Source organism: Sinohyriopsis cumingii, unplaced genomic scaffold, assembly GCF_028554795.1.
Source record: "Sinohyriopsis cumingii isolate HCF-2022 unplaced genomic scaffold, ASM2855479v2 utg000555l, whole genome shotgun sequence".
In the NCBI taxonomy this organism is placed as follows: domain Eukaryota; kingdom Metazoa; phylum Mollusca; class Bivalvia; order Unionida; family Unionidae; genus Sinohyriopsis; species Sinohyriopsis cumingii.
In genome coordinates, this window is record NW_028315910.1 from 261975 (window position 1) to 279315 (window position 17341).

Genomic DNA, 17341 nt, shown 5'->3' on the forward strand with positions numbered 1-17341 from the left:
GTATGTCTGTGCTTGCTTTTTGTCTGTCTGTCTGACTCCCCCCCCCTTTCTCTCTCCAGCGCTTTCATATTTGCATTTGTATATATTTAGAAAGGGATCTGGAGCTTTGGACAGTTTATCCGAACAAAATCAATATTTTATTCATGGAAAAGTAGAAAATGTCTTAAAAAAGTATGGACGGTTAAAACGTAACCAACCATAATATTCTGTAATGACAATTCATGTATTAATTTTGTTAATATTATCTAATTGAAGTCAGAAAACTACACAGATGCATGCTAAAATAACCAGCAATGGTTCTAGTCTAATTGCAGTCCATTCAACAGGTGTTTGGTCTAGATATCTTGAACATTACAAGACAAAGGTGAGTTTTTCTTATATGCATGCATTAAGGCAGAATGTATTATGTTATCCACCCAACCGTCTGCTACCAGTTTTGTTGCTGCAGAGTTGTTAACCATCAAACTGGCTTGGCATGCACTTGGGGATAAGGAAGAACCATATTGATTTGAGGGTCAAAAGGTTGAGAGTTAAGGTTACTGTCACTTAAAGAAGAAACAAGAACTCCGCAGAATAACTCTAGTTTACCACCATTCAGCCACCAAACTTTGTCAGATACTGAAGAACTGTCAATTTTGGAGTCAATAGTAAAGGTCACTTTGACTGAAAGTAGAAAACGGTTTATGCACAGTAACTTAAGTTCTCTGCAGTAACAGTCACTGAGCATTTTAGCAGGTTTGCACTTGTGAAAGGAAGAACACCGCTGGTTTTTTTTTAAGGTTAAAAGATAAAAGGTCAAGATCGCAGTGGATTATATAAGAAAACTGGTTTCCACACAATACCTTTAGTTCTACACAGAGACTTGGATTAAACTTTGTGTTAATTATCTTAATAATCAAACAACCAGGACACTGACATCTGCTTACTGCTACCACAATAATTAAATTGATTTCACTGAGCGATGACCAAAGCAGAAGTTGGTCATACATATATGTTTTGGTGGAAGGATACAAGTAATGCAGGACTGGACTGGCAAAAATGATGCTGTCCTAGAAAACAGACTGATATTAATAATAATAATGAGGTATAGCGCCTAATCTTTAGAAGCTCTAAGCGCTTTACAACATTAGACAACACCTATAAGATAAAAAAACGTATAATGATATGATTACAAAACAAACACCATGAAATTAGAAAACATAAAAAAACATGCTAAGAATATTTAAGTTAGGAAACATTAATAGGTCTTTTAAGTTTGTTCTTTGAGTCGAAATAAGTGAGTTTTGAGAGCACTCTTGAATGGGATCACTGTGTCTTTGTGCCTAAGTTCAGTGCTCAATTCATTCCACGTTGCTGGGTCCTGGTATGTAAAAGAACGCTGTCCATATGACTTTGTTTTGATAGTGGGAATAATGAGTATACGATTGTCAGAAGAGGAGCGTAAGTATTTTGCTGGTGTGTACACATGGGTATGTTGGACTAGAGTCCGTCAGTGAAACGTAGCACAGAGAACAAATTTTGTGTTTGATTGTGGATCGAATGGATAGCCAGTGTAGGGTACAGAGCAGCAGGGAGGTGTGCTCTGATCGTGGTACTCAAAGTATGATCCAAGCAGCTGTGTTTTTAACTTTTTGAAGTTTCTAGAGCACATATTGAGATGAACCAGACATAATTGAGTTACAATAGTCCAGTCTTGAAAGTACTAATGAACACACAAGTGTTTTAGTGGCATCAACTGAAAGATATTTGCGAATTGAGCTGATGCATTCTCAGCTCAAGATATGCAGCCTTGCATATGTTCATGATATGTCGGTGCAATGTGAGAGTACTGTCCAGAGTTAGACATAGGTTTCGTACTGATAGTGTGAATTTAATGTTGGTGTTGCTGATATTTATTGTTTGAGGTAAATGATGTGAATGAGAAAGTCTTTGTGTTGTGATCAGAATGGCCTCAGTTTTATCATCATTCATCTGCAACTTGTTACATGTCATCCATGATTTCACATCGGAAATGCACCTCTCTACACCTTGGATGATAGCATCAACTTCAGTTGGGTGGCTAGATTAGTATATTTGGGTGTCATCAGCGTACAATTGGTGAGACACTGGATGATGATCTATGACACTTGAGAGCGACTGAGCGTATAGAATTAAGAGAACAGGTCCAATAACAGACCCCTGTGGAACACCACAACATATATAAACTGGGCTGGAGTATTTTCTATTTGCAGATACAATTTGTGTCCTGTTGACCAAGTAGGACTTGAACCACAGTAAGGCTGTATCATGAATGCCAAATACATGCTGGAGACGGTGAAGTAATATATCATGGTTTATTGTGTCAAATGCTGTAGACCAATCAAGGAGAGTGTGGACTGTAATCTTTCCGCGAATACTCTCTGTAACATTATGAAACGAATTCCAAATTTTAGCCGAAATTACCACAGTTTCTTAGCGCGTCCTGAGATAAGTCAGTGGACGTTCTGTATCCTACGGTACAGTTACTGCTGTTTCCTTGAGCCAGCTTCTAGTCGAAGAGAAAAGTTTGCGATATTAAATCATTGTGCAAAACATTGTATTTGGGATTACTAAGTAAGTTTTGCTGAGGTAAGTGATCTAGTATTTCAGTGACATCGTTCACAATTTATATTCCAAGGTTTCCTGCTTGTTTACTTGCCACTAATGGACTCCACCTAAGTACCTTTTCAAATGCGGCTAGATTTTGTGCTATCACGTGTGACAATGACGTCACCAATCATTTCAACAGCCTTGTACTTCTGATGCTCCTTCGTCTCTCTTATACATTTTTTGTTGTTGCCTAAGATCCTGATTGAGCTCTTTCGGGTTTTCCTAGTAGGGTATAATGTCAAGACTCTCGCGTTTTTCTTTATCTCATTATCTGCTAAATTGAGTTATTTTGTTTTCCTGCGTCCTGTATTGTTCTAAGGGTGCCAGCCTCAGGCGGTCGTCTCAGTAAGTACACGCATTCAGACCGCAGTTCGATAGCATCATCTCGTACTCGACTATATTCTTTCTTTCACAAAAGAAGCTCTTCAAGCGCAGACATCTTTAGAGACAACGTCTCCGAAAGTTTTATCAGTACGTTCTCTTCTTCCGCTTTACTTTTAAGTATAGAATATAAAGCTTTGATTAGCAAATCTTGGTTTATATCATGTGATTTCACGGCCAGCTCTACTTATGGAGTCATTAGCGTAAACAATTTTTGTCATCACGCTGAAAAACTTCACAGCCAACGTTTTCTGTAAGAATTCGACCAGGTAATTGCTGCTGCTACTCCATGTATTTATCATAACAGCATCTTCATCTTTCGGCTACTCTGCTCAGACCAATGTCAATATACAATATGTCTGCACAAAATAAAGATTCGACTTTTCCGAAACCACGTATGTTCTCTAGCACGTGTTTTCTGATGGCAAATAAAATTTGTCAAAGCCACGTGATGCATCCCAGGAACGTTTTAAGCATCTTGATGAATTACCATAAATTTATGATTGTGTTACGCCACGACAATGGTCACGTGCAATTAAGTCTGTATCACAGTTGTCTTAGCCAGAAAATAAAACAAAGTAGGCTATGTTGCGTCTGATGTTTTGGAACATCGTAGTAAATCTGCTAAGTTTATCGAATTGGAGTGCATATTGGGTGACCGAGAAACCTAGTACATAATTTTATCCCTGTTGTCGCTATCAATTTTATATAGTCAAGTTCTATGACAGAATAGCTCTCACCATCAAGTTCCTTCACAAGAGTTATTTTTCTGGCTCCAATATTGTAAATGTAGTCGTCTTACATTTCTCAGCATCATCAGAGCTGCCCAGGGTTTCATTAAAGTCGCAGAGAGTTTCGTATTTATATTAGTCCGATAAATCAACCCCTCAAATCTGTCTTGATACTGATGGGCAATAAATGGGTCTGATATCATGATATCACATATTCATTAAAATGTGCACTTTAGCTGCATGCAAATCTTTCCCGAACACACCTGCGTACAATTTAGACACTTACCGGTAGTTGGTAATAGTCTTATCTAGGGCGAATTTAAAACGGCCACAGGACAGATGGACCGTGGATTTACAAGTCGCCAAACATAGTATTTGATCCGGAAATATGTACATATCACCAAAAGAACCCTTCAGCGGGACGGTAGCTCAACAGCTGCACGAAATACCGGTAGGTATATAAAATGTACACAGATGCCTGCAGACAAAATTGACTGCAGATTTTTGCATGTTTTAATGAATGGGCGATATCTGCTCTTAAACCACCATTCAATTTAAATATAGGCGTGGGGCTGATTTATATATTAGGTTGGATTGTAATTAGCTTATCATAGCTGAGTTGTTATTCAGCAACATGTTCAGAAGCAAGTAGGTCTTGCCTCGACCAGTCTGACCTAATATAATGAAAGTCAGGATACAAAACTGTGTGCCTTAGTTTTGTAACGTCTTCTGAATCAAAGTTAGTCATATGCATGTGTGTGTGTGTGTGTGTGTGTGTGTGTGTGTGTGTGTGTGTGTGTATGATTTGCATTTTTAACGTAGCTTTAACAATTTTTCAGTGATATTGCTACGATGTCTGCAGTGGGACAGTTTATAGTGATGTATAGCACTTGGGCATCATACCGCAGACATGTAGCATGATGTCCCACCCAGTCACATTATCCTGATACTAGGCCGACCAGTCCTAACACTAATCTCTTAATGCTGAGCTACAAGCGAGGCAGCTGTTAGTACCATTTTTGTAAGTCTTTGGTATGACTCGGCCGGGGATCAAACGCACGACCTTCCGCTTCCGAGGCGGACGCTCTAACCACTAGGCTACCGGAGCAGTCGCATGCATTTGTTGTAAGCAGACTATACATAATGATTCCTTAGACATGAGACACCATGACAGGAACGCTCAATATCTCCGCGCAGAAAATAACGAACATGGCCGCGCCTACAAACAACAAAGATACGACCATCCAGGAATATGCAGACAAATATTCAGCTGCAAATGTTCTGCAGCCTGAGATGAACATTAGTTGTGTTAAGGGCGCTTTGGATCGCAAACAAGGCGGATTTTTTGTACTGAGAAAATATACGGTGGCATACAGTCCAGTGATTATTCAGGCACCAGAAGGATTTAGAATTTCGAGTAATATTAATGCGCCTACATTTAAGGTTAACAACGGACAATGCGTATGCTGTAACAACATAATATGTTGATCTCGAACGCGTAAAAACTTGACTGGCCACGGTCCAACGCTGTCGTCCAATATCATAAACGGAAGTGGATTTCAGGTAGTTGCATCATCAGAATACTCGCACATGCGCCGCAAAAAATTTGTAGAAACTAGTTTACATCCAGCTACGTTTAAAGTAGACGAAAAATCTTTATTCAGTTGTTAATATGTAAAAGCTAATCAAATGCAAAAAGAAATTGCTGATTATGAAAAGATTTTTTTTTCTTTTAAATTTGTAACCACAAAAAGTCATTTGGCCTCACTAAAAACAGGGAAGACAGTAAGAAGTATAATAAGTGAGCTAAATAATAAATAGAGGTTATTTCCTTTCTCACATACATACTGGATATATATTTCATCGTATGGTACCAATACGTGATATTTTAACGAGAGGCAATGCCACGAGTTAAAATATGGCGTTTCTTTGGTACCACAAGATAAAATATATCCGGAATTTACGTAGGAAAAGAAAAGTTTCTTTTATTACATATCATACTCGCTCCAAGATCGAAGGTTAGAGGACTCAACTTACTCTGCAACACCCCACCCCATCACCCCCTTTCAAAACTTACCTCACTTTCATATGCTGGCAGGGCCGGCGCTACCATATAGGCAAACTAGGCAGCCGCCTAGGGCGCTGATTTCAGGGGGCGCATTTTTAAAAAAAAATATATTGTTTATAAATTTTGAAATTGATATTTTCCGGGGAGGGGGGCGGGGGCTCCAGAATCTAACCTTGCCTAGGGCGCCAGATAGTCTGTCCGGGTCTGGCGCCGGCCCTGTATGCTGGTCATATAAATAACAATAACTTAAGAGAGCGGAAGAACTGGGTTCCCCATATCTGAAACAATAAATAACATTTCTGACATTATGAAAACTATTTGAAACCTATATGAACACAAAGCAAGTCCGATTCAGCAGTGCATCACAGCAGGTTTATCATTGTTGACAAGGAAGTAAGGACCAATAACTTCAGAGTGACGTCAACTTCAAAAATTTCATCAGCAAACATTAATTTCCTTGTCTGAAAAGTGATGCAGTTTCCATTTATGTATTTTAGTTCACAAAATAATGGGGTTTTCTTTTTAAAAAATACAAATGGAGTGGGTGGGTTTTGCACTATAAGCTCTGAAGGTACAATCAAGCTTCGCATATCATGACAGGAAATTTCACATTTCACATGTGAAGATATAAGGCTATACTTTTCACATGTGAAAAAATATATGAAAATAAATATTAAAATTATTTCGTAAATAAGTTTCTGTATTTCACACTTAGGTATATAATAAAGCGATAATACAATAATAGGGACCAAGAGAATCAGGCGCATAAAAACTGAATGCAAAAGAGAAGAATGGTCCTGCATGGACAAGCAAGATAAGCGTAAAAAACCACTATAATAAATATAAAAGATAACTGCGGCAAAGAGTCGGCAGAAAATTTTACAGAGAACTTGACCTAGATTATGATGTTGTGGAAACAATAGTGCCGGTAATGGATTTGTATGTTAAATAAATGAAAAACCAGATTCTCCTGATGAGAGGAGCCAAGGCATAATCCTGATGAGAGGATCTAGAGCCTAATCCTGGTGAGAGGATCCAGGACCTAACCCTGATGAGAGGACCCAGGGCATAATCCCGATGAGAGGACCCATGATCGAATCCTGATGAGAGGACCCAGGGCATAATCATAATGAGATGACCCATGGTCTAATCCTGATGAGAGGATCCAGGGCCTAATCCTGATGAGAGGACCCATGGCTATTCCTGATGAGCGGACCCAGACCTAATCCTGATGAGAGGATCCAGGGCCTAATCCTGATGAGAGGATCCAGGGCCTAATCCTGATGAGAGGAGCCAGGGCCTAATCCTGATGAGCGGACTCATGGCTATTCCTGATAAGAGGATCCAGGGCCTAATCCTGATGAGAGGAGCCAGGGCCTAATCCTGATGAGAGGAGCCAGGGCATAATCCTGATGAGAGGAGCCAGGGCCTAATCCTGATGAGCGGACTCAGGGCTATACCTGATGAGAGGAGCCAGGGCCTAATCATGATGAGCGGACACAGAGCTATTCCTGATGAGAGGAGCCAGGACCTAATCCTGATGAGAGGAGGCAGGGTCTAATCCTGATGCGAGGAGCCAGGACCTAATCCTGATGAGAGGAGCCAGGGCCTAATTCTGATGAGAGGAGCCAGAGCCTAATCCTGATGAGAGGAGCCAGGACCTAATTCTGATGAGAGGAGCCAGGGCCTAATCCTGATGAGCGGATTCATGGCTATTCCTGATGAGAGGAGCCAGGGCCTAATCCTGATGAGAGGAGCCAGGGCCTAATCCTGATGAGCGGACACAGAGCTATTCCTGATGAGAGGAGCCAGGGCCTAATACTGATGAGAGGAGGCAGGGTCTAATCCTGATGCGAGGAGCCAGGACCTAATCCTGATGAGAGGAGCCAGGGCCTAATTCTGATGAGAGGAGCCAGAGCCTAATCCTGATGAGAGGAGCCAGGACCTAATTCTGATGAGAGGAGCCAGGGCCTAATCCTGATGAGCGGATTCATGGCTATTCCTGATGAGAGGAGCCAGGGCCTAATCCTGATGAGAGGAGCCAGGGCCTAATCCTGATGAGCGGACACAGAGCTATTCCTGATGAGAGGAGCCAGGGCCTAATACTGATGAGAGGAGGCAGGGTCTAATCCTGATGCGAGGAGCCAGGACCTAATCCTGATGAGAGGAGCCAGGGCCTAATTCTGATGAGAGGAGCCAGGGCCTAATCCTGATGAGAGGAGCCAGGACCTAATTCTGATGAGAGGAGCCAGGGCCTAATCCTGATGAGCGGACTCATGGCTATTCCTGATGAGAGGAGCCAGGGCCTAATCCTAATGAGAAGAGCCAGGGCCTAATCCTGATGAGAGGAGCCAGGGTCTGATTCTGATGAGAGGAGCCAGGGCCTAATCCTGATGAGCGGACACATAGCTAATCCTGATGAGAGGAGCCAGGGCCTAATTCTGATGAGCGGTAAGCTCTTAAAATAAGTAACAGAAAAGTATACACACTGGCCGAGCCCGAGACTCGAACCCACGCAGTCAGAGGTGAGATGGCAGTTATTCGTAACGCTAAGCGCTTTAGATCACTTGGCCACAAAAAGCTTTGTAAAATTTAACAAATAATTTATTTCCCTAGAATACAAAGTGAAAATGAGATACAAGAACTTACGGTATTGCGAATTATATCCCAAAATAGACCAAGAATTACAGACACGAATCCTAGTAATTTAAAGTCCTAAATAAAATTCAGTAATGTCCAAAATAAATCCAAAAACTGAAGGCAATGATGTATTTTTGGTAGCTTATATAGTGTTGATGTGTCAACAGTCCTTTGTTGAATTACATTAATATAATTATAGGTTTGAATTCACTATAAATTCCAATTAATGTCTTTATCCAAGAATTTTATCAGAGCACTTTTGTATTTGCAAAGAAAGTAATCACTTGAATTCAATAATTTGAAGAAATAAAATTCAGCCCAACTGGACACAAAATATAATACGACTTCAGAGTGCTAGATACTAAAGTACGACTGAAATACTTCTCTCATTTACAAGCTTATATAGTTTTCTACTTGACGTCATGTCACAATTAGGATTTTCTATATAAAAAAAATAATATTATCTAATGGAAAATAATCTTCTAGAATGATCATATGTTTAAATAGTCAGATACACAATGGAAATTCAAAACCTTGACCTAGACTCAAATAAACATATTTACTTCTATTAATAATAATTCTGATTTTAACCCCAAACACAAAGAGAATAATTTAGCGATAAATTAATTGTGAACACAAAATAAAATTGTAAAACAATTCGATATATATATATATATATATATATATATATATATATATATATATATATATATATATATATATATATATATATATATATATACTATGCAAAATTAATATATTTAATACAAATAATACTATCATACAGGTTAGAGAATTTTTAATTGTACTCTACGGAGATATGAAGCCAGGTCCGCGCGTAAACGTCAACCATTAATTCTGCGTAGTAATATCAAGCATTGTTAAAGCTACGTAATAAATCCAAATCACACACAAACACACTCTATAATTAATCCTATATGCCTTGATTTCTTTCGTAGGAATCGGGAATGAATGTGTAGATAGACAAGAATTAATTACTACGTCGTCGTGCGAGTGCGTCTGATACGCAAGAGTGCCATAAACCACCAAATGTGTAGAATAGGTTTTTGGTGCCGTGTGTTAATCGTGATGGGTATGTGTGATTTGGACTTTTAACGTAGCTTTACAAATGTTTTAATCATATCGCTACGTTGTCTGCAATGTGGCAGTTAAGAGTGATGTCTAGCACCAGGGTATCATGCCGCAGACATGTAGCATCTTGTCCCACTCGGTCACATTATCCTGACACCAGGCCGACCAGACCTGATACTAACCTCTTAATGCTGAGCGCCTAGCGAGGCAGCTGTTAGTACCATTTCTATAAGTCTTTGGTATGACTCGGCCGGGGTTCGAACCCGCGACCTCCCGCATCCGAAGCGGACTAGTCGCGATGTAATATAGGCTGGTGCGTGCAGACAAGGCAATGGGAACCATTTACCCGCGGACCTTAGTTGGAATATCCGTAGAGTACGAATTAAATATTCTCTAGCCTGTATGATAGTATAAGCTGCTGTTGACTTCGTTAATGATTATGACTGCTGTGCTTAAGAATCAAACAGAATTATATATGAAATATCCGCTACCACACTCACACCGTGAACAGCCAGAATCCGAGGCTGATTACGAAACAACGCAATAGTAGTATAGTAAAGGGAAAGTACTCGTCAATCTCGGGTTTGTTTTTCCATTGTTTATATGAGCTTTCTCCGATTTAAAAAAAAAAATCCGTAGACGAAATTCATTTCCTCGTGTGATTTGATGCCAGTTTAATCATTTCCTAAGGAACGAGAACATCGTGCTCTCTTTGATTATAATGGAATAAACGCGGAAAGATCATGGAACAAAAGTACGATTGAGTTAATAATCTAGTCCCTGCTATGAAAGATTGTATTTATTTTGGAATCAAAACGTCAATGGTCAGTATCATTGTCGCTCAAAGGAATTTTTTATTTTAAATCAATATTATTCTAGAGTAAGTTCCATTTCCAAACTGTATGGATCGATTGCACTTAGGGTAATAAAGAATCATATCGATTCTTTGACCCAGAGGTCATAGATCATGTTCATGGTTTAGTAAGAAAATAACGGTTTCCGCACTTTAAGTTTAATTCAAGACGCCATACCTATTCCCAGGGTCGAAGTCATGGAGGCCCGGTGGTCAATATTTTCCAAAGCAAACTTTGCTCTAGTAGTTCCTACATAGTGGATTATACAAAAACATGGCGGGACTATAGTGTGCAGTCCACGATTCCAACGTACAAGACTATTAAATACGTGGCGGTACTATAGTGTGCAGTCCACGATTCCAGCGTACAGGACTATTAAATACGTGGCGGTACTATAGTGTGCAGTCCACGATTCCAACGTACATGACTATTAAATACGTGGCGGGACTATAGTGTGCAGTCCACGATTCCAACGTACAGGACAATTCAATACGTGGCGGGACTATAGTGTGCCGTCCACGATTCCAGCGTACAGGACTATTAAATACGTGGCGGGACTATAGTGTGCAGTCCACGATTCCAACGTACAGGACTATTAAATACGTGGCGGGACTATAGTGTGCAGTCCACGATTCCAACGTGCAGGACTATTAAATACGTGGCTGGACTATAGTGTGCCGTCCACGATTCCAACGTACAGGACTATTAAATAAGTTACGGGACTATAGTGTGCCGTCCACGATTCCAACGTACAGGACTATTAAATACGTGGCTGGACTATAGCGTGCCGTCCAAGATGCCAACGTACAGGACTATTAAATATGTGACGGTACTATAGTGTGCCGTCCACTATTCCAACATACAGGACTATTAAATACGTGGCGGTACTATAGTGTGCAGTCCACGATTCCAACGTACATGACTATTAAATACGTGGCTGTACTATATTGTGCCGTCCACGATTCCAACGTACAGGACTATTAAATACGTGGCGGTACTATATTGTGCCGTCCACGATTCCAACGTACAGGACTATTAAATACGTGGCGGTACTATACTGTGCCGTCCACGATGCCAACGTACATGACTATTAAATACGTGGCGGTACTATATTGTGCCGTCCACGATGCCAACGTGCAGGACTATTAAATACGTGGCGGTACTATATTGTGCCGTCCACTATTCCAACGTACAGGACTTATTAAATACGTGGCGGTACTATATTGTGCCGTCCACGATTCCGACGTACAGGACTATTAAATACGTGGTGGTACTATATTGTGCCGTCCACGATGCCAACGTATAGGACTATTAAATACGTGGCGGGACTATAGTGTGCCGTTAACAATGCCAACGTACATGACTATTAAATACGTGGCGGTACTATAGTGTGCCGTTCACGGTGCCTACGTATAGGACTATTAAATACGTGGCGGGACTATAGTGTGCCGTTCACGGTACCTACATAGAGGACTATTAAATACGTGGCGGAACTATAGTGTGCCGTTCACGGTGCTTACATAGAGGACTATTAAATACATGGCGGGACTATAGTGTGCCGTTCACGGTGCCTATATACAGGACTATTAAATACGTGGCGGGACTATAGCGTGCCGTTCACGGTGCCTATATAGAGGAATATTAAATACGTGGCGGGACTATAGTGTGCCGTTCACGGTACCTACGTGCAGGACTATTAAGTACGTGGCGGGACTATAGCGTGCCGTTCACGGTGCCTATATAGAGGACTATTAAATACGTGGCGGGACTATAGTGTGCCGTTAACGGTCCCTACATTGATGGCTATTAAATACGTGGCGTGAATATAGTGTGCCTTTCACAATGCCTACGTACAGAATTATTAATTACTTGGCGAGACTACTGTGTGCGATTCACGGTGCCTACGTAGAGGACTATTAAATACCTGGCGGGACTATAGTGTGCCGTTCACTGTACTTTTGTTCTAGATTAAACTGAGTTAAGTCACGAGGTAAAATCCAGACATGTTAATATATTTTAGCAACATCTTTCGGAGATAATATTACATCGGTGGTTTGAGTTGCTGTATTTATTTGTTTGAAGTGGTTTCAAAAACACTGAAATTTCATTATCATATTGTACATTGAAATTAGTTCTTAAAAGTTTTAATTATTTAGCAGTTGCTATCTTGCCCGCCAATTTAAGCATAACTATACAAATCAGCATAGTTGTCGGTTGGAAATCGGTCTTTCAAATCTATGTTGATCCAGCTTTAATCAGCAATCTCTTGTCTGAACATGGCTGATAGTCACCTCCCAGCATTATATGTGTATTTATTGTTACACGCGTGTTTATTTTATGTGTGTGTTTGTTTCTGTGCATGTGTTTCACTGTCCCCTAAGGATGGCCTTGCTTTAGGTTTAAAAGATTTTCGCCCCCGCAACGTTTTCCAACTTTTGTGTACTAAAATGCCCCTTTTTCTTTCTTCAACAGCACGATGCAAGTATTGAAACGGTTGATACATATGTTCATAATACGACTCAACTAACATCTTGGGTTCGGCCTGTCATAGGGCACTGTGTCGTCCCCCATAATGTATTTCCTTTCTTCCTAATTAGCACAACCTTGGACCCAAGCTGAATGGTCCATTTCCTTTATTCGCAGCAGCTGCTTCGAGTACTTGGAGCAGTTGGTATAATACAGTTTCTTATGTAATACCAAAGATTGGACCCAAATAAAACACATTTTCTTGCTTGTGACAAATTTTAAAAGAATTTATTTCTGCCGTACTGACATATGCAGCTAAACTCAAACAATTGTTTTCTTTAAAGTGACAAATTTGGACAGTGCAGAAATATTCTGACGACGATATCGTCTGCCTATGGCTTCTGTGAAAGTTTGGATGCCATTCTGGATTTGAGGAGTGATTTAGAAAATTCATTGACCACAATGCGTGATTATTAACACAGACAAAAGTTAAAGCAACAATTGCGTGTGGATGGTTTTGAGAGAACACTGTCCTCCCAATATTTTCTGTGGAAAAAATGAAAGTATTCTTATTGTTGCCTTTGATAACAGTATTAAGGATTGGGGGATTGCTCGGTAAGTCTATTTCTTGCTAGGTAAGTCTATATCTTGCATTATTTTTTAATTTAGTGACAAATAATTAAACCTCAAAGAAAATTTGTTATTGCATGAAATTATGTCTTCTTCATCATGTACAGAGAACGAGAAATTTGTTTCAGACACCAACTCGATAAAATATGAAATATTACAAAATACGTAGCCTATATTGTGATCATACGCGCATATATTAAATGGTGTTGGATACGGACCTGGGTGTTCATTGGTTGAGTTTTCATGAAAAATGGTCTATAGGAAAAAAAAGATCAAATATAACATATGATTAATATTTGCACAGACAACTAAATTTCACTGCTCTGATTAAATTTCACTGCTCTGTAAAACTTAAAGGGTTGGTGGTAACTGGATATGCAAACTTACGATAATTAAAATTAGTGCTGATATATGTCTTCTTTAAGAAAAGCAGCACGTATTATACTATTCAGATCTTATTTAGCCCACAGATTTATGAGATTTATTTACAGCTATAGTCCTTTCCCGGCCCCGAGTGGCCGAGTGGTCTAAAGCGCTCTCCGTTACGGATCACTGCTATCTCACCTCTGTCTGCGCCGGTTCGAGTCTCGGATTCAGCCAATGTGGGTATGTGAGAAAACTTGCCAGTAGCTTCTCGTGGGTCGGTGGTTCTTTCCGGGCTTTTCCCGGGTTCTTCCTCCACCATTAATACTGGCCGCCATGTATATCCTATCGTGTGCTGGAAAATGGCGTTCAAACCCAACAACAACAACAACTATAGTCCTTTTAGGTAGCCTCATTATCTGCCCCTTTTCTGAACTCTTTAGTGTATGGAGACTGTGACAGAAGCATTGCCGGTAGGTATTGCCGCTGGTCGAAGTGAGTGAAATTATATTTCTCGCCATGGGCAAAATTTATTGTTCGGCCACACACTGCCATAATTAGAGCAGAAAAGAGCTAAATGATAGACTAGTAGCACTGCACAGGTTCGCAGTACAAAAAATAAGATAAATCTGGGCAAGTTGCGTGTGTCGCAAAAAGTGGATACCAACAAGCTGTTCCCGTTTACATTCAGAACATTCGCCATTAAAAGTGTATAAACTTAAGTACATCCGTTACCGTATGTATTCGACCATATGAGGTTCTGTACGACTAACGTAAACGTTTGTTTGTGTTATTTTGTGTTTTTCGCGCGTGTGTGTGTGTGTGTGTGTGTGTGTGATATGCCACCAGAGCAGTCTGAATTTTTTAAATGTCTTCTCATCATCATCAGAAACTTGAAGTCTGTCAGGGAAACCAGGAAAATTGTAAAGGTGGAGCGAAACAGTTAAACCATATCATGATAATGATATAAAATGTGAACGTTTCTGAAAAAAGCGGGAGCCTATGGTATAGTTTGAATGAAAATCAATTAAGATCAATCCTTAATGGTTAATTAGGTTAAAACCAATTTAACTGGCAATCCTTTCATCAATATGTAGTCCAACGGTGCATCTGTCCTGAAACGTCATGTTATTTTCAAGTAAAGATTTCATACTTGAATTAGTCGAAAGTATCGTTCGAAATGAATGAAAGCGTAAAATGTGTCAGAATATTGATCAGGGTTCAATGGTTAGAGTTTGGAATTTTGCTTAGAATTCATCGATCGTTTTTACGTTTCATGTAACTCTTGACCCACGACCTCCCAGGCGGACGCTCTAACCGGAGCGTTTGTTTTTCTTTCGCGAGTTGATATATTGATGTCAGATTAACAAAAGTGCTCTCCTCCCCTACTCACCCGAAACAAACACACACAACTATAAAGCCACAGATGTAAATTGTTATATGTTACACACTATTAAATACTATTATTTTAGGGTTAAACAATGCTACTTTGTAATTTGAACGATATGAGTGTTTCCCACTCGATGAGAATTTACAAACAGGAATATAGCCTTCGTAATTAAATTCAACACACCGACCCACCACAAGAAAATAAAAAGGAAAGATTTTGTCAAACTTATGCTTACTTGTTGACAGTCAAAAGTTTAATTTAATTTAAATATGCATTTATTTTTTGATTAGATATAGAAAGAGGGAGGTGAGAGAAAGAAATTAGAGGAGCTTCATCAGATAAAACAACACTATTCTGATTGGATGTCATATTCACTACACATCTCAAATCGTCTTTGCCAGATTGAGATGTTTAAAAAATATTTCCTTTAATTTTCAACTATCAGTTGATTTTCACTGATAATTCAACCGTCATCAAGGCACAAAACAGTCACAATATCTTGAACTCCCATGAAAAAAATGCTCGTTTTATTTCTCACGAAACATTTTTAGTTCCTAAAATCTTATGAATTCAACTCCATTTCCAATAGTACGATTTGATGGTGCGCCATTTGAATTCTATGGAGTTTTCATACTTTCTAATATCTTGACCGCTAATGAAAATCTCTTGATTGCCATACTTTTTTCTAATGCAAGATAGTACAAAATCTCAATTTGATTAACAATTTTTAAAAAAAAAATATTTAAAAACACTTATTGAAACTGAAGCATGACGGGAGCTATCACAAGTACAAGTAATACCACAAGAATTTTATTTGATTAAATATAAATGACAAATGAAATGCTAAATTTTCAGATGAAATTGCCCTCTTCTGCAGATGACTTAATTCATATCCACAGTGTCGCAGGTAATTTGTACTTCACCCGAGATTTATGATGTACATTATGCAGTGACAAGGGTTAGAAATCACTCAGCACTGCATCATGGTTAACATAAGTGCATACAAAACACTTGGAAAGGACAAATTCATTAGTGGTGGATGTAGTTATCTTGTACGGTTCTTGATTAACTACCGGATATTGTAAACACCTAATACGAGAGATTGCTTCAAGGGAGACAACTATGTTTCCGAAAACGACTATAAATGACAGACTGATTACAGCTATAAATTATAGACTGATTAAATGTCATTCTGATTTATAATTATAAACAATACATTGATCATTGAGACTGGTTCGCAGCTGTAAGTGATGTATTGATTCATAGCGGAACTGATTCACATATTAAAGTTAGATTGATTGACAACTATAAAGGAGACTGACTCACAGCTATAAATGATAGATTGATTCACAGTAATAATTGATAAACTAATTCACAGATATAAACAACAGACTGATTCACAGCTATAAATGATAGACTGATTCACAACTATAAATGGTAAGTTGACACTAAGCTCAATATTTTTATAACTGATTCAAGCTAGCAGCAGTCAAACATTTATGCTTGTTGTAGTTTCCTTTATCTTCATTCAATGGACACTAGAGAGGTGTTTCGAATGAAGATTTCACGATAAGAACTGTTGGGTAGCTTGGGATGGGTTTAGCAATGAATTCTGGAACTATTTACAAATCAACCGCTATGCGTTGTCGTTATTAGTAATATCGGTTAAAAACAGATAGTTTGTCAGCGATGTGCAGCAAGTCTTGATTAAATAAAGTTCAAAACGATTTTCTTTTTTTCCGTGGTATTACATGTCAGAATGAGGGACTCGCTGATCCTGTCTCTCTTTTCAGTGGAATTACGTGTTTATGCAATATTAGAAATAAATTGGTAGATATTGCAGAGCATTGCCTACAAATAAAAATGACGAAGCATAGGCATACACATTAAATTCCTGAAATGGATCTCCAAATCTGTATACTAATGGAATTTCTATCAATACCATCCATGACTTCTGTTGGGATCGACTTTTTTCGACCAACGAAAAGTGTTCCCTAGAGAAGTATAGTCACAATGATGTGAGAAACATTTTAGTAATTATTCATTCAAACACATTCACTAGCTTAATTTGAGAAAGGGCAAAAACTTTTAATCAGTA

At 39.1% G+C, this 17341-nt stretch overlaps 1 protein-coding gene across 1 annotated transcript in view; it reads left to right on the forward strand.

Annotated features, from left to right (window-relative positions):
* Positions 1 to 12943: 12943 nt before the first annotated feature.
* The window catches only part of LOC149773787 (uncharacterized), a 60195-nt gene continuing 55797 nt past the window's right edge, over positions 12944 to 17341 (forward strand). Inside the window, exon 1 of the mRNA XM_089946001.1 lies at positions 12944 to 13475. Coding sequence (XP_089802127.1) covers positions 13418 to 13475 — 58 coding nt within the window. The 5' untranslated portion in view covers positions 12944 to 13417. The remainder of the gene's footprint in view (positions 13476 to 17341) is intronic.